Source organism: Erpetoichthys calabaricus, chromosome 2 (genome assembly GCF_900747795.2).
Source record: "Erpetoichthys calabaricus chromosome 2, fErpCal1.3, whole genome shotgun sequence".
Lineage (NCBI taxonomy): Eukaryota > Metazoa > Chordata > Cladistia > Polypteriformes > Polypteridae > Erpetoichthys > Erpetoichthys calabaricus.
The window spans coordinates 286791041-286814827 of NC_041395.2; the positions used below are offsets into that span (position 1 = coordinate 286791041).

General features: G+C 38.6%; 1 protein-coding gene across 1 annotated transcript in view; it reads right to left on the reverse strand.

Annotated features, from left to right (window-relative positions):
- arhgap19 (Rho GTPase activating protein 19) overlaps window positions 1-12348 on the reverse strand; it is a 60049-nt gene extending 47701 nt beyond the window's left edge. The window contains exon 1 of the mRNA XM_028795699.2: window positions 12290-12348. Within this exon, the coding sequence (XP_028651532.1) occupies window positions 12290-12318 (29 nt within the window). The 5' untranslated portion in view covers window positions 12319-12348. The remainder of the gene's footprint in view (window positions 1-12289) is intronic.
- Window positions 12349-23787: the final 11439 nt, after the last annotated feature.

The window sequence follows — 23787 nt, forward strand, 5'->3', positions numbered from 1 at the left end:
AGCATTTTAATAAAAAAGCCATTGATTGGGATTTCTGTTTTTGCAGTGGTATTGAAAAGTATTGGGAATCATAAAATTTCACCAGCAGATATGTGGTCCAGGCCCACCCTCCGGAAATGACCATCTATCTGCTGTAGCCAGGTGTTATGTGGAGATCACCCTCAAGGAATCACGCCATATGGCTGTAGTGTTGTAACTGATGCTCCCTCACAATGCAGATAATGTGCCTCATTCAGGAGTCTGTGAGCAACACGGTCATTCGACACAAAGTCGAACCAGCGATACCTGAGGATTCTGCGAAGATAGACAGTACCGAAGAAGTCCAGTCTTCATCTCCGGTCACTGGATAGCATCCATGTCACACAACCATATAGCAAGACAGGAAAGCACCAGGACTCTAAAGACTTGGACCTTTGTCCTTTTGCATAGATATCTGGAGCACCACATATCCCTTTCCAGCGATCTCATGACCCCCCATGCTCTCCCAATCTGTCTACTGACTTCATAGGAAGAGTCACCAGAGATATGAATGTCACTGATGAGGTAAGTAAACCTCTTGACAAGATCGACACTCTCTCTGCATACAGACACACTGCTGATGGCTGTGCCTAAGAGGTCAGTCACTAAAGGCCTGGATCTTGTTTTTTTTATCCAGGAGACTCACATGCCCGAACACAGGTGGCGCAGTGGTAGTGCTGCTACTTTGCAGTAAAGAGATTGTGGGTTCGCTTCCCGGGTCCTCCCTGTGTGGAGAATGCTTTGAGTAGTGAGAAAAGCGATATATAAATGTAAAGAATTATTATTTTAAACACTCAAACTCCACACTCAGTCTCTCGAGTGCCCGAAGCTTCCATAGTCTCAGCGAATATCACAGCATCATCAGCAAAGTCAAGATCAGTGAATCTTTCTTCACCAACAGATACCCCACAGCCACTAGACCCCACGACCTTGCCCAAAACCCAATCCAAGCAAGCACTGAACAGAGTAGGAGTAAGAACACACACCTGACGAACCCCAGAATCAACTGGGGAAAAACACAGAGGTTTTACCTTCGCTCTTCACAGCACTCGCAGTACCAGTGTACAGGCAAGGTCATATCCAACAAACTTGAGGGGATTCCGTGAAGTCTCAGGATGTTCCACACACATCCAGTATTGTATTTGTATATTAATGAAACAAAATTATTTAAAGGTTTAACATGTCGTATTACCCAGTTCACAATGATACGTCATATGTCAGTATGTAGCACTGGTGTTCATTTTCTTGATTTATACATACGGACATAAGTGCAGGAGAGTGGGAGAAAAGGGGCTGGGGAGGGGGAGTTTATGGCAATCCTGGTGAAATGTTATAGAAAAGTTCCAAAAGTAAAAATTACACTCTCCTTTTTTCCCCCCCATTTCATGTTTTTGTAAGAAGATTGAATCAATGTCATATCACATAAGTACTAAACAAGTTATCTTTGAGTGGCACTAAAACAAGTCTCTAGTACCTCTGTATTTAACTTGCCAGTCTGCCAGGTAGATAACAGTGCTGACTGCCTTAATATAATGACAAAATTCTATGAAATAGAAAAATTATGATTATCCCTACCCATTCTTTCAGTTTGCAGTATCTTCGCTAATTTATGCTTAGAACACAACATAACCATCCAAGTAATGCAGTATAAGTTTTTAAGCAAGATAGCAGTTATGAAGATCTTTTTTAGGGTGCCAGGAACAAAGTTGTAAGTACAGTAATCCCTCGCTATATTGCGCTTCGCCTTTCTCGGCCTCACTCCATCGCGGATTTTATATGTAAGCATATTTAAATATATATCGCAGATTTTTTGCTGGTTCGCGGATTTCTGCGGACAATGGGTCTTAATTTCTGGTACATGCTTCCTCAGTTGGTTTGCCCAGTTGATTTCATACAAGGGACGCTATTGGCAGATGGCTGAGAGGCTACCCAACTTACTTTTCTCTCTCTCTCTTGCGCTGACTTTCTCTGATCCAGACGTAGGGGGATTGAGCAGGGGGGCTGTTCGCACACCTAGATGATACGGACGCTCGTCTAAAAATGCTGAAAGATTATCTTCACGTTGCTATCTTTTGTGCAGCTGCTTCCTGAAACGACATGCTGCACGGTGCTTCACATACTTAAAAGCTCGAAGGGCACGTATTGATTTTTGACTGAAAAACAAACTCTGTCTGTCTGTCTGTCTCTTTCTCTCTCTGCTCCTGACTGAGGGGGTGTGAGCTGCCGCCTTCAACAGCTTTGTGCCGCGGTGCTTCGCATACTTAAAAGCCAAACAGCCCTATTGATTTGTTTGCTAGAGATTGTTTTCTCTATCTATGTGATATTCTGTGCTCCTGACACACACTCCTTTGAAGAGGAAGATATGTTTGCATTCTTTTAATTGTGAGATCGAACTGTCATCTCTGTCTTGTCATGGAGCACAGTTTAAACTTTTGAAAAAGAGACAAATGTTTGTTTGCAGTGTTTGAATAACGTTCCTGTCTCTCTACAACCTCCTGTGTTTCTGTGCAAATCTGTGACCCAAGCATGACAATATAAAAATAACCATATAAACATATGGTTTCTACCTCGCGGATTTTCTTATTTTGCGGGTGGCTCTGGAAAGCAACCCCCCGCGATGGAGGAGGGATTACTGTATAGCAGTGTTTTCCAACCATTTTTTTGGTGGTGGCACTCATTTTTTTCTAACCCAAAAAATGTCAAGTCACACCACATTTCTATATAACAAATAACCATTAAATCTCTTAGGCCAGATTTAAACTTCACGTGACGCCACTCATGCTCCAGCAGACGCTACTGCTATGCAAGAGTTGTACTGTTTATACTTGCGCACATGCTTTACGTAAATCTGGAAGATTCCACCAGTTGGCAGTGCACGATATCATCATGGTGAGAAAACGTTTGGCTTCGATGTGTTGTAAATTGCCTGAAACATTCATTAATTCCAAGGACACTTTGCCACAATATCTCTGAAAAGGATGTTTAATGATTACATCCATCAATCCAGGGATGCACCCATTCCAGCAAGCACTGGGCGCGGGGCAAAAACAATCCCTGAACGGGGCATCAGCTCATCGACAAGGTGAACACAATCATACACTAGCATCATTTTAGCATCACCAAATACCCAAACCTTCATGTCTTTGGAAGGAAACTGGAGCACATTGTAGAAACCCACCAGGAAAACATGCAAACTCCAGGCAGGGAACACCAGGCACGTGACTCCCTGTGAGACAGCAGCACTACCATACTGCTACCAAGCCGCCCCCACGTGTAATTATTTAAATAATGAATACTGTTAATAAAGTTAATGACTTATCCGTAGGAATATCAAAAATAATGAGTTCTGTGTGGTGATTGCTGCTTGCCGCTGCTGTCAGTTCAGGAGGAAGCTCCAGAAGCACGTGGCAATTAACAAATGGGTCGGTTTTAAGATGACATTTATGATGGTCTACTTCAGTGATAAAATAAACTACGAGATTAAAGTTGAAATTTCCACTTTAAACACAAAAAAAAAGACATTTTCACTGTGTCCTTAATTTTTTTTCTGTGGCTCAAACACATTGCTGTACATTCTGTTGCTGTTGTGAAGGTGCAAAAAAAAAAAAAAAAAAAAAAAATCATCATGTCATTACATTGGGGAATATGCGACACTTGAATATAAAAGCACCACGAATACATGTGAATGTTGGCATTTTGCTTCACCTCATTGAACCATTCATCAAACATCGAAGCATGCCCATCAATCTTGTAGGATCCACAAAGCAGCTTTCTGTCACATGTAGATAGTAAACAGAGACTCTTACATCACGTTCCAACTTGATCACACTGCAGCCTCGAGTTCTTGCTGGTATTGGAACTTGCACACCCGTTGCATTAATTTCTGAGGCCATGCTCAGAGGACATGTCTGATGAACGCTGGGAACACATGGCAGCCATGATGCATGTGCGAACGCGTTCTGAGCGTGAAGTATAAACTGGCCCTTAAACATGCTAAACTGTCCAAAGGGGTGGGACATGGGATGGCAAAAAAGCAGCATGAGAGATGGCCATTCACAGGCACAGCACTTAGTGAGCACTTGGGACATTTTCCAGCTGTTTCTTCCCTTTGCCCACTCATACAGTTAGTCCTCTCTCTGCCTCCCTCCAATGACCAGGGGTCAGAAGCAATTTGTATGTCCATTGTCCTTTTGCTTTGCAAGGGTCACTAGGCTAACAAGCACTTAGGCAAGTGGACCTCCAGCATGTCTCCTGCCTGCTAAAGTGCTCTCTCTCTAAGTGCTGTGTCTGCAAAACGGCAACCACAGAGCTACTTTTATGTCAGCCTGTCCAGGTAGTTCTGTCCTCCTTGGACAGGTTTCAATCACCTGAGGAGTGGGTCTCTCTCAGGTCAGGAACCTGAGGCATTACACTGTTATTATGGTGCACCAGTTGAAAAACGCTTGTGTAGAGTATAATTATCAAGTTGTTGATGGTAATGAACAGTTGAGGATAGAATTTGCTAAATTTTAACACAAGTTTTAAAGAAAACCCATTTAAGAGATATGCATTGTTTCAATTAAATCAGTCTATCTGTGCATTCAAAGTCAATAGTGGTCTCGACCATTTTTTTACTTTGACACGTCTGTGTCTCATATGCTAAGCCAATCTGAGAATTAATACATTGGCTTCGTTTTCTTATTGCCTTCTTTTCAACTTGCCTTTTAGGAAATCATTCAAATTCAGGTTGTACTTGCTCAAGTAGTATTTTGTTAAAAGTTCAGACTTAAGGTCATTGATTAAGTTCAAACTATGTCATTAAATTTTTTTAAATTTATTTGTTCTCATTCTATGTTAATTTACTTCATGATTTATATATTAATTGTATGTGTTTTAATGTTAGATGCAATTAAGCATAATTCATTCAATACATTTACGCAACTGCTTTTTAATCGATTCCCAGCCCTAATAAACATTCTTGCAGCCTTAAACTTGGAAATATCAGGCTTGATTGATATAATTCGGTATTTATTAATAAAGAATTGTCTCCCTGACTAGACAGATGCCAGCAAAAAGTGAAATCATATTGTATTTCTTGCAAGACCCAAATGAAAGCTATAAATCGGGAGGGAGGGATGGACAGAGAGAAGTGTAATTCACATTGCCATTGACACAATAAAGATATGATTAACCTACAGTGTCTGTTCTGGTCATATTAATAATGCAACAGAACTCTTCTTAGCAGAAATTAGCATTTGAAAGGCTTTACCAACAAACGGTTTGGGCACTTCATTAAAGTAATGGTATAAGAATGCACTGCATTAAAATGGACATGGACTTTACAATATTGCCTCAGTAAGAAGCACTCGCATTTCATTAGAATGCTAGCATAATTTTCATAGTGTTCAAAGTCCAACTGAGCTCACATGCTGGTGGAATACGGAGCTGGGAGAAGAAAAGGCAGGTCTAAATCCCAGGGTTAGGTCACTTCCAGCTGAGCCCTGAAATCACTTCCTGAATCCGGGAAGCTCTATAACTGCTTCACCCCAAGCCTCCCATTAACCTTGAAGGGACTGATGTTCTGGGCAGGTCACCATCAGGCCAGCATAGTCCCACAGGGACCATATACTGTCTAAAAGCAAGGCGGTGTTACCACCTGTGTCATCTCCTCCCTGGCTTCACTCTCTCCAGAGGAAGGTCATGCATATTTGTCAATAGCTGGATTATCTATTCCAAAGTAGCATCCCAAGGGAACACTGCACGTTGCAACCCAGTTTCATTTTCACATTTATGGCCCTTGTGAATGGTATTCTAGGGCACACAGAGCATATACAGCCCCTGTATGGCATAGTAAAATTCCTTCTCCACCCTGCCACCTTACTTTATGGCACAGGGAAGGGCGAGTTCTGTAATTAATTAGTAATATTTAGCTGATACGATTATCCACAGAGTACATTTATTTTATGTCTCTCTCTTAGGATAGAAAAACTGTTCGTGAGCAGTTTTAACATATCACAGGAAGGTTAAACATTGAATCAGAAGCTGGAATTTATACTTTTAGTTATAAGGTCCACACTGATAATTTTCCAAAAAATTCAAAATTCAGGGCACATTAGTTTGAAAATCTACCTTAAGCACTCTTTTTAGACGTTCAATGCTAAATGACACTCATTGCCTTTCAATTAAATCCAAGTTAATTCCAGCTGAGCTACCAAAATCCAACATTTAACCATCTTGTGTTAGATTACCTTTCTGAAAAATTACACATAATTTTACAGTATTACCAAAGATAACATTGTGCTGTTAATTCATTTGAATCATTATGTTCAATTACTATTCAGCTGGCTGACAAGGGAGTGTTCATACATTATTATGAATATCTCTGTATTCCTAGGGAAAGGCAGGCATGAATTAAATGGTATATTGTGCTATAATCAGGTATTAAACAATTCTTTAGAAAATGTGTAGCAGATCTTTATCGTAACTATAATCAATGCAAGTTTGTGTCTTTTTTTACTCCAGAAGACTTGAAAAGATTATGAAAATCTCCATATATGCCTCATTGTCTTCCCTAACGAGTCTCTTGTCTGAATGTACTGATTTCAATATCAAACACTTCATACCATTAAAAATTGTTATATCCGGGGCTCAACTGATTCCATGTAAGTTATGCTTTAGTAAAATTGGTACTTGACTTTCACACCACACAAATACAACTCTGACAGATGCCCCTTGAGAGTTGATTTCTGCCTTTGGTCAAATACAATCTATATTGGCTTCAGCTTCATTTTATCATTAATTGGAATAAGCAGGTTCAAACAATTAACTGACATACAGAAGAATAACTTAGGCTGCAGTAGAAGAAACATAACCTCCTTAAGTTACAAGTCTGCTTTTCAGTTAATTTAACTTAATTTCTTGAGCAAAAGCACTTAAATGGAATTTGTGTATGACAATAGGTTTTATTTACAACAGACTGGAACCTTGGTTAGAACCTGTTATTTCATAGCTCTAAGAGACTGCGTCGAAATCATTTATGTATACCCTCCATAATCTATATGGGCTTTCTCCACATGCTCAGATTTGTTTCCACACCTGAAAATATGCAGACCCAGTTGATCTGTGACTCTAAAACTGGTCATTACAATGAGGACTCATGTAGGAGTTTGCCCAGTGACATGATGGACATGGGATGGTTTCCCACCCATGATCATAAACACATATTGCACAGATTCAGTAGATTAATTGATTAGTGGACAAATTGGATGCCCTGGGTGCTACTTTTAGCCAATGTAAAAATCCTGTAAAACCTCATAAATATGAAAACTGTGCATATTGAAGCATTTATCCTATGGAAAAATGGGGTTAGGTTCCAGTAGACCCTATTCACAATACACTTTTGCTGCCTATTACCATAAACCCATAATTTCATGTACCAAAAATCAACTAAAATAATCATAAGCCATTTGCGCTTAGGAGCACATGGCAAAACATTTTCATTGGCACTACACTGCCCCTGTTGAAATTTAATAAATGTATCTGAAAAACTGAAAATCTTAGAACATGTGAAATACCATCAGAACGTGGAGACTTGTCAACATAGCAGGAGCCATAAGAATGAATGGAGAAGACAAATGCTTTGTGACAGTTCCAATTCACATAGGACAAGACTTATAGAGATTGGGTGTGGAGAAGTGAGATCGAATATGACGCCAGCTCAGGTTAGGACCGGCAGGGGAAGAGTGGTTCAGGCAAACGCAACAATCCTCCACTCTTGTCCCTCAAGGCTCAGTAATGATCAATTCCACATGTTCACCTATGGAAGCCTTGTTAGGACTTTTACTTCTTCTAGACAGCAATTTGTAATTATCATTTTGGCGGTCTGTAAGAGGAATGAGTGAATGCAGCAGGGTCAAACCAAGGACCTTACTAAACTATCCAATCAGTAGTAGCGACAAGAAAAGCGTACAAACGACAGTGACTTAATCAGTGCAAGTTTATGACCACACTTACTTTGCCACCTGGTACACACACACACGTTGATACATTGTGTATCCTGCATTCAGTCCTGGACATCTAAGGCATCATAGGCCGGTTACTGCTCAATCTCGCGTGTTGCTGCTGCATGATAACCCTTTCAGAATTTTTTCTCTACTCCACATGGCTGCAAAAAGGTGATATTGGTCTGCGAGTCTTGGAAAACTGGTTAGGCTTTTATAACAATGAGAACAGAATTTGTGGATAGCAGAGGATTTACTATACTGTACTTTTATCTTGGAAATTTGGGTGTGATCTTTTCATTGCTCTATGGGCCATGTAGTTTTTATTATTCTTTTATTTTTGCGATATGAATACATAGGCACAAAGTTACGATTTTATATTCAGCATTTTTCTCAATTTTGGCTACCTATTTCGGCTTAATGTTCACCATATTAGTTAATCTATATAAAAGCTGTTAACTGTATGTTCAATTCAAGTATAGAAACTTCAATCTTATAAAGTCTGGAGAACTTGGCTCATTTGTGTGTGTGTTCTTTATTACATATTGTATATTTGCAAGATTCTTCCTGATTTGGCTTCTGCTTCTCCCCTGAGAACCTTGTATGTTAATATTACATTTTGCAATGTACATAAATACATTCACAAACTTGCTTAATACATTTCAGGGTGGCAGGCACTTGTGGTCAGGTTTATAAAACTTAAGCACAAAAAGAGGCTCAGTTTCAAAGTGTTTGTACCTCCTTAATTTGTTTTAAATATTAAGGAACTACACACTGACATTAAAAGCGAAATTCAACAGGCTGCAGTTTTGAAAGGGATAGAGTTACTGTATAGTTATCAGTTATGCATAAAGAGTATAGCAAACATGTCCATCTGGAAGAATAAAATGAAAGTTATTAGACTGCAAACTTTCATTAAATGCTACATGAATGTAATTAAGATGTCCTCACAACAGTGAGTTAATAAATTGGGATTGTTTGAAGTTTTTGCATTGTTACACATTTCAGTTTTAATTTTTTTTTTTTTGCTAACAGAACAGAATTCTTTAAGTCAGCTTATCGCCACAGCATGTTCTCAGCCCTGCTACAGAGTGCCACGTAAATAGCCTAACTGACAGAGCTAACGGAGGACAGTAGGCAGCAACTTTATCACCTGGGGCAGAAGTTGACCAGGCTCACACAGTAAAAACACTGTTAGCAAATTCCTAAATATGCTAATTAAATAACAGGTCTAGTAATTAATCATCATGCAAAACATACCAGAGGAATAACAGTCAGATATAGCCATGGATAATGTCAAGTTATAATAGTTGATCTTTTGCACAGCCCACAAACATTAAAGTCTTTGCATTTTAAACATACTCATGTGATTGATTTTGCTTTATGCCATGCCTTACACACTATAAAATAAATAGTCTAGGTAGCAGGTTTCATGAACTATGCTCATAATCTGCTGTTTGCTCAGTACTTTTAGAGACCACTGGATCCTGCCTTTTGGTTATTCTGGCATTTTTAACATCGAACAACACATAGTAAAATCAAGATGCATGTTTTGTAACTGAATATTTAAGTTTGATTATATTAGTTATGGTGTTAATACTGATAAATATAATATTTTAATTCCAACACTCAAAGTATAGAATTTACATCACAGAGGTGACTCAAAACATGTTCCAACAATTAGCGGTTGAAATAATAATAATAAAATAATATAACCCTTGAGCAAATATCTAGATGTAAATATTAATAGCTTGATTAAATAACATGAAAGCAACCTTCATTGTTAATCTATCATAGCTCAAAATAATAATATCCTATTATCCTATCAATAGATAAATATATAAAGTGCCACTTTACACACTTTTGAACAAGCAGATGTAATGTCACTCACTTTGATTAATATCAAACTAATATCTTATTCTGTAGTCTGTCATTATTCATTGCTGGTCATCAGGTAATTTATGTTGCAGATCTTTAGTGTGAATTTAATAGTGCAGTAGAATCAGGTACAGACATTGCAAACTATCAATAGTGAGTTAACATCAAACCTACATTTCCACTTAGGACAAATAAAATTCTCTCTATGCATCCACCGAACCATCAAGCGTGAATTAGAAGTGCACGTTCAAAGTTATTAAAAATACAAGAGACAGCACAACAAACCCTAGAGGTCTTGTTCCCAAAGTTCTGAATGGTATCATAAATAAGGCTACCTGAGCCATAATTCATGAACGGCTGCAGGTTTTAATTCCAAACTTTTCAAATCAGTTTCTAAACTGCAAGCCATTTATGCTGAACAGTTATTTGTGAGAGGCGTAAAATGAACAAATCCTCTGCAACGTTTATTATATTGTCTAATGTTTCTTTATTGTTACAAGATCTTCTGGTACAATACAATCAAAAAACAATACAAAAAACCACACACACAATGCAAAAAGTATTAACTCGCTCCAAATCCTGTGTCAGTTTACAAACCAGGAAACAAGGAGAAATAAATTGCTACCTCAATAAAAGGCTCAAATTAGCCTAATCTAAATCTAGATTACTGGTTAAAATGAACAACTGAGCCCAGTGTGACTCTGTATAGACTGAACTGAACAGCTAGGGTGGTAACAGTAGCATTATATGTCCCAAAGACATGGATATGAAGCAAAAAAGGGGCAATTTAGTGAAACCACAAATACCAACATGGAGGTAATGAAGTACGACACCAAAGGATGAACAGTGTTATGTAAGGAACAACAAATATGAACAGAAAGCAAATCGCATAAACAAATTATGAATTTGTCAAGGAAATAAGTACTGGACAAATTAGAAAAATCAGACACTGAATACCAATGTCGACTGATGGAAAACGGAGGAGATGCACACACAGTCAGACAAACGGAACTAGAAAAAGCGGATGCTTTGAAAAGGGTTTTGAGCAGAACATAAAAATGATAATTGTGATCGTCATACTTTCTTGTCCAGATTCATTATACCTTTGCGAGTATATGCACGTTAAACCACTAACAATAGCCATTTTAAATCCGTTTAACAGGATGGACAATTACCCCTTTCGTTCCATTCATCCCTTCCAGAGTGTTATACTGTACACTCTTAAAAGTGAGACTCGCTTCTCTCGTCATCTGCAACCGCTCTAGTTAATATATTTTTGATCTCATCTCCTCCAGTGCGATCACAGGGCTTCTGATCTTTCCATCACTTATAACCTTTTCTCCTCTGCTCAGACCGCCTCACCACCTTCATTTCTTTTTATCGTGACACGTTAGACATCCACATAGGTTATTTTAACTATGCCAGTATTCTTTCCGATATTAATTTCTTCAAGTTTAGAACTAGTGCGGACGATAAAATGAGACATCACTTTCAATTATTAAGTAAAAACTGTCCATGTAAAAATACTTGACATACATTACAAGCACTGAATATCATTTTCCAATTGTTTTTTTTTTTTTTTATATAAATATACTGTACGTAACAGGTCACCCCCGCATCAGATCTTTCGAAACAATAAAAATACTGAAGAATCAGCCATTGTTAAATTCACTTTAGCACTATGTTAAATTTAATTCTACTAAATATTCTGACCCTGGGGGTGGGAGCTTACAGTATAAAGAACGGGTTGGCAACTGAACATAACAACGGGTACATTACAAAAAACGAATTTTTGTTCCAATCAAATGCATTTTGGATTGCCCCAGGGCATAATCAGCCTCTACGTATCAAAAGTAAATCCGATATCTGCTCTCGGGCCGAAAAAAGTCCTAGCTTCTGTTTGCTTAAACGCAGTCACAACATTATAAGCAAAAGTAATAAAGATACGACTGTTCTCCCATAAACGCCACTAAATGACGGGTCGCTTTTAACAAAAATGATCGTTTGGCTGCAAAATGTAGTAATTACAACGTATATTTCGCAAAGAACAATAGGATGATGCATGCGAAAGGAAAACAAAAAACAGCTGATAGTATCTCCTCACTGACGTCTACAGAAACGAATAAACAAAGAGGGATGGATACCAACGGAACAGACGCTTGCACGCAAAACTTGGTTTTTAAAGTTTGGGAAAAAGAAAACGCTTTCCAGATACACAACCGTTTCTCCTTACAGGAGCAAATGCAGCGAGTGTTACGTTTTTGTCCTTAACAGAAAAACTTCACATTAAGAACACGAATTCGGTTTGGAAGAGCATAAACATAGAAAAAAAAACTAAACATAAAAATCTGAAAATCATCTTACAGCACGACTAAAGACTTAATTTAACATTGTGTTCAATTGCTTTACTTTACCTTTCCTCTGTATCCTGATCTGCAGCCATCTTCTGTTTGAAAACTCCACCAACCCCGCCTCTCACCAACTACGCTGTTCTGATTGGAAGATGGAGTGAAGTGGGTGTAACAGGAAGCGCGGTTTCGTCTTTCTGACATGCTATTGGTCCGTTTGAATGAACCTCTAGTTATTACGTACTGGAAGGCGTTGTTGGTAGGTTTGTCGGTCATTTACTACTTTATCTCACGGTTCTTCTTGTGAGCAATACAGGTACATTCAATTACATGATATGACGGTTAACGATTTTTTTCATGTATATACTATTTAAAATAATGTCTGTAATCTTTAAATAAGATTTTTTTTTTAAAATTGCTGTAATCAAACAAAGGAATAGTTACTGTAATAATGTAAAATATAAAAAATAAAACAAATAATTGCTTACAAAAATAATTAAAAATGTTAAAGTAGAAACACATGTATAGTAAAGTATGTATCATTTAAACCAGGTAAATTACATTTTTATATAGTGTGTAGTATACATTTAGTTTAATTAATTTGTGATCAGTCAGCTCAGAGAGCTTTTCCAAGTATCCTATAATGCATTGGAGGAAATAATGTCAAATTTATATACAGAGACACAAAAATTATAATGAACACACAGTGAATTTGGGGAATTTCAATCTGATTAACGCAAAGGAATAGTGGCAAGAAAGGTTTGTTAGCATTATAATTGAGATACGATTGCATTTTACAACAAGAATACAAGTAAACAAAGCTCTTTTTCAACAAAATTTTGCTTTCTGCTTGGAGAAACTTAAACAAGATGTGTATAGATGGTCTACCCTCCATCTCACTTTAGCAGGGAGAATTAACACTGTCAAGTTGAATATCCTTCCTAAGCTTCTTTTTCTGTTTCAAAGTATCCCCATATACAAGTACATTCACAAATAATTTTTTAAGAAATTAGATTCAATCATAACCTCATTTATTTGCAATTCAAAACATTCACATATCCAAAGGGCGATCCTGCAAAGACCTAAGGCAGAAGGTGGTATGGCTCTACCTAACTTTCAATTTTATTACTGGGCGGCAAATATACAGGCTATAAAAACCTGGACGTTGACACAATTAGATGAACACACATAGGTTTGTCCACAATAGAAATAAAATCCTGCAGTACTTCTTTATAATTCTTGCAATATACCCTAGTAAATACAAGTTATAGTCAATATACTAACAACCCAATAGTACTTCATTCACGCAGAATATGAAACCAATGTAAGAAGTTCATTACGACAGAGATGCATTTATCTGTGGCACATTTACACGATAACCACCTTTTTCCACTCTCTCAAACGTACACAGTTTTTAATGTTTAGAAAACATATGGGATTAAATCACTAAGAGATTTGAACATAGATAATGTATTTGCATCATACAAACAAATTCAATCCAAATTTAGCTTCCCATCAACATAATTTTCCCACTACAGTATTTCCAAATTAGAAACTTTGCTAAACAAAATCTGCCCAATTTTTCTCACCTCCCACCTACTTCAGTTCCAGAAGAGATATTGATCAGTCTTGATGACTCAGACTACATTTCTATAATATATAAAGACATTTTAAGTCCATTCCTTTTAAAGATCCCAAAGTACATTGGAAAAAGTATCTCCTACTCGACATTTCAGAAAAGGAGTGGAAGGCAGCCATGCGCAGAATTCACTCAAGCTCCATATGTGTAAAGCATACAATTACTCAACTTAAAATCTTTTATCGAGCACATCTATCTTGTATAAAATTGTCCAAAATTATTCCAATGCAAGATCCAACCTGCAAATGTTGCAATCGAGCTCCAGCCTCATTGGGCCATATGTTTTGGGCATTCACGAAATTAACATCATTCTGGTCCAAAATCTTTAAATGCCTTTCAGACAGCCTTGGTGTCACAATTCCTCCTAATCCATTAACAGCTGTGTTTGGTGTACTCCCAGATGGGCTTAAAGTGGAGAAGGACAAACAAACTGTAGCTGCCTTTACTTCACTATTAGCATGTAAACGTATCTTGCTCAACTGGAAGAATCCTAACTTACCTCTTTTCAGTCAGTTGGTAGCTGATGTTATATACTATTTGAAATTGGAAAAAATCAAATTCTCACTTAGAGGATCTGCTCTGTTTCTACTCTTAGAGTTTTATTCTGGCTGTTGGCCTTTCTCTCTTCCTCTCAGCGAAGGTTAAATTGAATTTAGTTGTGTTAACTTTGATTTGTTTGTAAGAAATGTTACTTGCTTTTACTAAATTCAATTAAAAAAATAATAAAAATATATACAGTTAGGTCCATAAATATTTGGACAGAGACAACTTTTTTCTAAGTTTGGTTCTGTACATTACCACGCTGAATTTTAAATGAAACAACTCAGATGCAGTTGAAGTGCAGACTTTCAGCTTTAATTCAGTGGGGTGAACAAAATGATTGCATAAAAATGTCAAGCAACTAAAGCATTTTTTTAACACAATCCCTTCATTTCAGGGGCTCAAAAGTAATTGGACAAATTAAATAACTGGAAATAAAATGTTCATTTCTAATACTTGGTTAAAAACCCTTTGCTGGCAATGACAGTGTGAAGTCTTGAACTCATGGACATCACCAGATGCTGGGTTTCCTCCTTTTTAATGCTCTGCCAGGCCTTTACTGCAGCGGCTTTCAGTTGCTGTTTGTTTGTAGGCCTTTCTGTCCAAAGTTTAGTCTTCAACAAGTGAAATGCATGCTCAATTGGGTTAAGATCAGGTGACTGACTTGGCCATTCAAGAATTTTCCACTTCTTTGCTTTAAACTCTTGGGTTGCTTTGGCTGTATGTTTTGGGTCATTGTCCATCTGTATCATGAAATGCCGCCCAATCAATTTGACTGCATTTAGCTGGATTTGAGCAGACAGTATGTCTCTGAACACCTCAGAATTCATTCGGCTGCTTCTGTCCTGTGTCACATCATCAATAAACACTAGTGTCCCAGTGCCACTGGCAGCCATGCACGCCCAAGCCATCACACTGCCTCCACCGTGTTTTACAGATGATGTGGTATGCTTTGGATAATGAGCTGTTCCACGCCTTCTCCATACTTTTTTCTTGCCATCATTCTGGTAGAGGTTGATCTTGGTTTCATCTGTCCAAAGAGTGTTTTTCCAGAACTGTGCTGGCTTTTTTAGATGTTTTTTAGCAAAGTCCAATCTAGCCTTTCTATTCTTGAGGCTTATGAGTGGCTTGCACCTTGCAGTGCACCCTCTGTATTTACTTTCATGCAGTCTTCTCTTTATGGTAGACTTGGATATCGATACGCCTACCCCCTGGAGAGTGTTGTTCACTTGGTTGGCTGTTGTGAAGGGTTTTCTCTTCACCATGGAAATGATTCTGCGATCATCGACCACTGTTGTCTTCCGTGGACGTCCAGGTCTTTTTGCGTTGCTGAGTTCACCAGTGCTTGCTTTCTTTCTCAGGATGTACCAAACTGTAGATTTTGCCACTCGTAATATTGTAGCAATTTCTTGGATGGGTTTTTTTCTGTTTTCACAGCTTAAGGATGGCTTCTTTCACCTGCATGGAGAGCTCCTTTGACCACATGTTGTCCGTTCACAGCAAAATCTTCCACATGCCAGCACCACACCTCAAATCAACTCCAGGCCTTTTATCTGCTTAATTGATAATGACATAACGACGGACTTGCCCACACCTGCCCATGAAATAGCCTTTGAGTCAATTGTCCAATTACTTTTGAGCCCCTGAAATGAAGGGATTGTGTTAAAAAAATGCTTTAGTTGCCTCACATTTTTATGCAATTGTTTTGTTCACCCCACTGAATTAAAGCTGAAAGTCTGCACTTCAACTGCATCTGAGTTGTTTCATTTAAAATTCATTGTGGTAATGTACAGAACCAAAATTAGAAAAAAGTTGTCTCTGTCCAAATATTTATGAACCTAACTGTTGTAACAGATAAAGGGCGCTATCGCTCCCTTGAACCCTTGTTCTAGATACCAGACACCAGGTAAAAGTCCAATATGACTTTATTTTCTCAATAAACATTGCGCCAGCTCAGGAAGTTCAACCTGCCTCAGGAGCTGCTCATCCAATTTTACTCTGCAGTAATCCAGTCTGTTCTCTGTTCATCTATCACAGTCTGGTTTGGCTCAGCCACAAAACAGGACAGGAACAGACTTCAACGGACAGTCAGGATTGCAGAAAAAATCATTGGTGTTGATCTGCCCTCCATTCAAGACTTATATAGATCTCGAGTCAGGAAACGGGCAGAAAACATCATTGCAGACCCATCACACCCTGGTTACAACCTTTTTCAACTTCTTCCCTCTGGTAGGCGCTACAGAGCACTGTACGCCAAAACTACCAGACATGTGAACAGTTTCTTTCCTCAGGCCATCACTCTCATGAACACTTAAGTCAATCTCACAGCATCAGGGACAATACTAGGTAAAACCGGAGTCCAATTCCTTGTATGTGTACATATACTTGGCCAATAAAGCTGATTCTGATTCTGATTCAAAGCACCCTCCTCTCCACAATACTCATACAATAATCAATAAACAATGAATACACAATCCTCCACTCCCAGACGCGTTGCCACCCTTCCACCCAGCTCAGCTCTCTCGTCTGGGGTTTCTCCTAGTCTTTTATAGTCCATGGCCCGGAAGTGGTCCCGAACCCCTGTCCATGTGATTTCTTAGCACTTCCGGGTCGGATAAAAACTACTCTTTCTTCATCCCGGAAGCACGTCGTTCCTTTTGTCCATGTGACCAGGACGCACGTCCGGGTTATAGGGCACGTAGTATTCCCTGAGCCTCCCTACAGCTTCTCCTGGTGGTCCCCATGATATCCAGCATGGCTAGTTGTAAAAACTACAAGGTCCATGAGGCCCTGCTGGAATTCGGGGAACTTCCATGCTGCCGGGAGGGCTCCATCTGGCGGCTTGGAGGTGTTGGCTGGAATATATGGCCGGCCATCCCTCACACTGTATATATTATTTTGAAAACTCTGGTGTGTTTATGTGATATATATTGTATATGACAAGTGTAATTTGTATATATTTATAATGTACTTTTATTACTATCCCTTTTCTTGTTTTTTAAATCTTATGCCTTACACTGAGTCGACAGCACCTTCAATTTCGTTTAAGTGATAATGACAATAAAGATTTATCTTATCTTATCTACTATTTTCATTGCTTTGTATTTATTTCAAGGATGGATTTATAATTTGAATAGACCTGTTTACTTCCATGGACCACTTTTTCAACTACATTTAGGCTACCAACAACCATCTTGTATAATATTGCAATACCATAAACCATTATTGTTTTTTCTCGCTAGATTAGGAGTTCTTAAACTTTTTAATCTGAGGATGCAAATAGGAAAATTTGTTCCATAGTGGGACCCAAGGAGAGGATTATTACCATAATGAAGGCAAAGAAATACATAAATACAGGTAAATAACAATGGCCGTATAGTAAAAAAAAAAGGAAATGGTTTTCCTCCATTCAAACATATTTAGTGTACTGTATATCCATCCATCTATTATCCAACCCGCTATATCCTAAGATATATTTAAATCCTCAAATCTGTATTTCGTTTATATGTGAAGCAGATATAGCCCAATGAAGGAGTTGGATAAATACAGTGGTGTGAAAAACTATTTGCTCCCTTCCTGATTTCTTATTCTTTTGCATGTTTGTCACACAAAATGTTTCTGATCATCAAACACATTTAACCATTAGTCAAATATAACACAAGTAAACACAAAATGCAGTTTGTAAATGGTGGTTTTTATTATTTAGGGAGAAAAAAAAATCCAAACCTACATGGCCCTGTGTGAAAAAGTAATTGCCCCCTAAACCTAATAACTGGTTGGGCCACCCTTAGCAGCAATAACTGCAATCAAGCGTTTGCGATAACTTGCAATGAGTCTTTTACAGCGCTCTGGAGGAATTTTGGCCCACTCATCTTTGCAAAATTGTTGTAATTCAGCTTTATTTGAGGGTTTTCTAGCATGAACCGCCTTTTTAAGGTCATGCCATAGCATCTCAATTGGATTCAGGTCAGGACTTTGACTAGGCCACTCCAAAGTCTTCATTTTGTTTTTCTTCAGCCATTCAGAGGTGGATTTGCTGGTGTGTTTTGGGTCATTGTCCTGTTGCAGCACCCAAGATCGCTTCAGCTTGAGTTGACGAACAGATGGCCGGACATTCTCCTTCAGGATTTTTTGGTAGACAGTAGAATTCATGGTTCCATCTATCACAGCAAGCCTTCCAGGTCCTGAAGCAGCAAAACAACCCCAGACCATCACACTACCACCACCATATTTTACTGTTGGTATGATGTTCTTTTTCTGAAATGCTGTGTTCCTTTACGCCAGATGTAACGGGACATTTGCCTTCCAAAAAGTTCAACTTTTGACTCATCAGTCCACAAGGTATTTTCCCAAAAGTCTTGGCAATCATTGAGATGTTTCTTAGCAAAATTGAGACGAGCCCTAATGTTCTTTTTGCTTAACAGTGGTTTGCGTCTTGGAAATCTGCCATGCAGGCCGTTTTTGCCCAGTCTCTTTCTTATGGTGGAGTCGTGAACACTGACCTTAATTGAGGCAAGTGAGGCCTGCAGTTCTTTAGACGTTGTCCGGGGGTCTTTTGTGACCTCTCGGATGAGTCGTCTCTGCGCTCTTGGGGTAATTTTGGTCGGCCGGCCACTCCTGGGAAGGTTCACCACTGTTCCATGTTTTTGCCATTTGTGGATAATGGCTCTCACTGTGGTTCGCTGGAGTCCCAAAGCTTTAGAAATGGCTTTATAACCTTTACCAGACTGATAGATCTCAATTACTTCTGTTCTCATTTGTTCCTGAATTTCTTTGGATCTTGGCATGATGTCTAGCTTTTGAGGTGCTTTTGGTCTACTTCTCTGTGTCAGGCAGCTCCTATTTAAGTGATTTCTTGATTGAAACAGGTGTGGCAGTAATCAGGCCTGGGGGTGGCTACGGAAATTGAACTCAGGTGTGATACACCACAGTTAGGTTATTTTTTAACAAGGGGGCAATTACTTTTTCACACAGGGTCATGTAGGTTTGGATTTTTTTTCTCCCTAAATAATAAACACCATCATTTAAAACCTGCATTTTGTGTTTACTTGTGTTATATTTGACTAATGGTTAAATGTGTTTGATGATCAGAAACATTTTGTGTGACAAACATGCAAAAGAATAAGAAATCAGGAAGGGGGCAAATAGTTTTTCACACCACTGTAGGTTTATGTTCAACTTTGTTTTTCAGACTGCAAGAAAAAAGTAAAATTTCAAAGTGCTACAATCAAGCAGTCTAGCATGTACTAATATTACTCTTCTACAATATTTTCTGGGCTCTTATTTCAGATGTTTTGCACATACAAGTGCATGCAATATTTTATGTGTAATTATAACCACAGACGTGGTAAGCATGTTTCACTAATACTGTATAATGGTGTTTCTTGGCTGAAACTGTTAATAATAATAATTCTTTGCATTTATATAGTGCTTTTCTCACTACTCAAAGCGCTCAGCAATTGCAAGTTAAGCGCCTTGCTCAAGGGTCCAACAGAGCAGAGTCCCTTTTGGCATTTACGGGATTCGAACCGGCAACCTTCTGATTGCTAGTGCAGATCCCTAGTCTCAGAGTTATGATTGCAATGTAATGAATGAACCTGATGTTGTATGGGGCATTTGCATGTGCACTGAAAGATTTGTTTTCTGTTTTGATTGTAGGATTGTTGAATATAATTTGATCAAATATAATAACTGCCTAGAGTGACAGACATATTTATAAATGATTGTTGATTTAAGTCAGGATAAAAGTCACTTTTTGTGGTGCATTTGCATTGGGGAAAACTGGACAGCAGCAACTTTTGGCCTGCAGTATTCTTGTATCTACATTACATAAAAGATGTAATAAAATTGAAACCAGATACTGACAGATACCTGAAATGTCTTTTTGTAAATGTGTTATACTGTATACGTATATTGAGTTTTAGTTGCTAGAATATTCCACAAGGTGGAGTGTTTTTGCTAACATCTGAATTACTGTATATTGATGGAAAGCTTATAATAATAACTTCTTTAAAAACCATGGGAACAGATTTTCTCATTTTGCATTTGCACAATCCTTTTTATGTAGGGGGTTGTCCTCTTTGAATTGTTCATGCTTTGTACTAAAATGTTACTTAATGATACACTTTTGACAGGCAAGCTGCTTTTCTTGCTGTATTGCAGCTGTAAACGGTCTCTAAAGACCTATAAATTGAGAGTGGTAAGTAGTCTACAAAGGTTATAGTTGTCTCCAGACCACATCAATTAGTCTTACAGGTTCCACTGACAGCATCCAGTTACTTTCTAAGAAACACACTGAAAGGCTGTACATCTAGCAGAAATGGCACTCATAAACCCTGCTTCACATGAAGTCCAAATTGCAGTACCTGAAAGTTTCTTTTCTCAGCTCGCTAGGCAGCCACTCCATTTGCATGTTTGTTTTTTTGTTTGAGCCAATACAAACATATTCTCAATAGTCACTCTTTTTCGTGGCTCGAAACAGTGCTGATCCACTGTCTAACCTTGCTCTTGGAAGCTTGCCTGGGGTGAATGGGAATGAATTCATTTCTCCTCTGTAGGGTTCCTTCTAATGTGCACCTGTGTTCATGAACAAGAATTGAATGACTTTTTTATAAAAAAAAAATACTGTGTCAGAGTTTCACATTGACCACAGTACAATGCAATTAAAAATATCGATATTGATCAACCTCCTTCTTCAGCATGACTTACACCTGCAGGTAGCGGAGGAAGTGAACATCCACATACAAAGAAGAGAAGAACAAACAGAAACTAGATTTTTAAACTTGGCTTCACCATACAACAACTTTTCAACATTTTTTTTTCTCTTAACTGGTCAGCTTTTTCTTTATTTTGTTTATCTGAACATTTTATTGAATGTGTTGTAGAAACAGCAGTGGTACATTCTTTTTTCTTTTTCTTTTTTATGTTTCAGGAAGTCTTTGTTTTGAATGGAAAAAGTCCCCTTGTGATCTATGCTCCCCATTCTTAGCCACAGAAACAGTGGTCTGCGATAATTTGATTTCTCTTGTGCACAACATATACCCTTCCCAAGCATGGTGGGAATTTGATAATATGCTGAAAAACTGTTGTGGTAAGCTTGCTTGTTAATGTTTTCTTCATCAAACATCCTAATTTATGTGAGAAATAAAACACTAAAACCATGTCATAAAGACCATGCCATCCATCCATTTTCTAGCATACTTTGCCACTTCAGGATAATGGAGATATCCCAGTAATTGCAATACATACTAATGCACACACCTATACTTGCTCACAAAGGACCATCTTTGAGTTGACCATTAATGTGATTCTAACACTCTAACTGTTATATCAGTTTAAAGACACTGGTCTAATCCTTCTTTACCCAAACGATTTCTGGAGTCTGGTATTGATAAAACTCATTGCCTCATGCAGTTGTTTTTAAGGTACCTACAGGGCTTTCCTAATTCAGTCTTCATTATATGTGGTGAAAACTATCCTATCAAACAATAATGGATATACATGAAGTATTTCTACACTTTAGCACTCTCTTTTAAAAAGTTTGCCTTCTGATAATTTGAGGTAGCACTGAGAAAGAGACCTTTCAATCAAATTTACAGCGAGTCACACACATGCACATGGGAGCCAGCTAAAGGGCTTGAATAGTGACAAGTCTGACCAGCGGGTGGTTGAGGTGCACTGACTCTTTCTCTCAATCCTCTGCAGACCATTCACATAAAATTCCACAGGGTTCTGGCGCCTGTGATGATGTCTCTTCCTGCCAAGACGATGTCACCCGTTTTTCTGTGGTGTAGTGGGCAGAGAGTGGGAGGGGGGATGGGTGTGGGGTGGGATTGTTGGGCGCCTGGGATGACGGCACTTCCGGTTCCGGTGCCCGTGATGACATCACTTCCTCCCCAGACAACGTCAATTCCTGTCCTGTAATGATGTCACTTCCAGTCCAGACCTATAAAGCTGTCATCTTTGCCACATGTCATCAGTTCTGTTTTGGACTTTGAACCAGACACAACTCAACAAAATCCATCCTTTTTGCAGCCAGGGCATAATATATGGGTGGCTGCCCCAAACCTTTTTATGTCTCCCGTCCATTCTTGTGACAAGACAAACAATAGAACTCAGTCATTGACAAGGTATACACCACATCAATATACAAATCATGGTGTAATTTAACCAAATATCTCTCATAGCACACATTTACCCTGACCTACTTGATCTAAAATGAATCTAGGCCTAGCCCCCAGTTTAGAGTGATGTCATCAAGCACCCACCTTTCTTGGTCATGTAGTATGCTTTGCAATTGTCCTACCTGCTGACCCAACTGGGAAGAAAATTCCCTGCCTGTCAGAAAGAATTTGAGCCACAGTTATTCCCAATCCACATAAAGCAATGTTTAAAGTATTGCAGGTTGGGTTAATATGGCACAGAGGAAAATCTGATGTGAAATTGTAAACTAAGTTGTTTGCTTGTTGCCTTATCTTACTTATTTGCAAACATCCTAATCTACACACCATAACATAACATGTCATGCATGGGCGTCTGAGGATGTTCCTCCAGGCTGAGACAAGTTGCGCAAATACCTCACCATGGCAAGAGAGGACACCAACACCATCACTTTTCTCCACCTTAACTCCGAGACGTTGCCCAGTGAGCACCTAAGCCATGCCCACTGTTAACTAATCCACACCTCTTCCGGTTGGGATGATATAAATTAGAGGGCTCCTGGAAGGTGGCATGTTATTCTGAGGAATGCAGTTCTGCATGATGGAGCTCCCTGACTCAGACCTGCTCAAAAGACCTGATTTATCTGAGAAGCTCCAGGGGATATGAAAGCAACTGTCATGCCTTATTTCTGTTGTGCCATCTCACACTAACTTTTGTTGGTTTTTTTTGGACTTTAGCCATAAACTTTGGCCCAGTTGGCACCCCAACTTTTCATTGATTCTCCTCTCCCTCATTTGCACCTCATACACAGTTATGTTATTGTATTTAAAATCAGAAAAAAATCCACCAATGAACTATTCAAAGGCTTTTTAGTATGTGGCTAAAATGTATTAATGTTATTCGTAAATACTCCCACCTAAGCCTCTATTAACTTATTAGAAGTTTTATTAGCTCTCTAGAAAGGGTTTTGGGTTGATGGGAATGAAATTAATTTAACATAATGGATGTGCTTAGTCAAGGCGCTGTGATAACACTGCTACCTTGCAATAAGGAGACCAGGTTTCATGTCACGATTGCTCCCAGCGTGTTTTCATGCTGTCCCAGTGTCCAAGCAGGTCTCCTCAGGCTGCTCCAGTTTCTTCTCACAGACTGGGGATATGTAGGTTAGGTGAATTGGCTTTGTTAAATTGGCCCTAGAGAGAGAGAGAGAGAGTGTGTGTGTGTG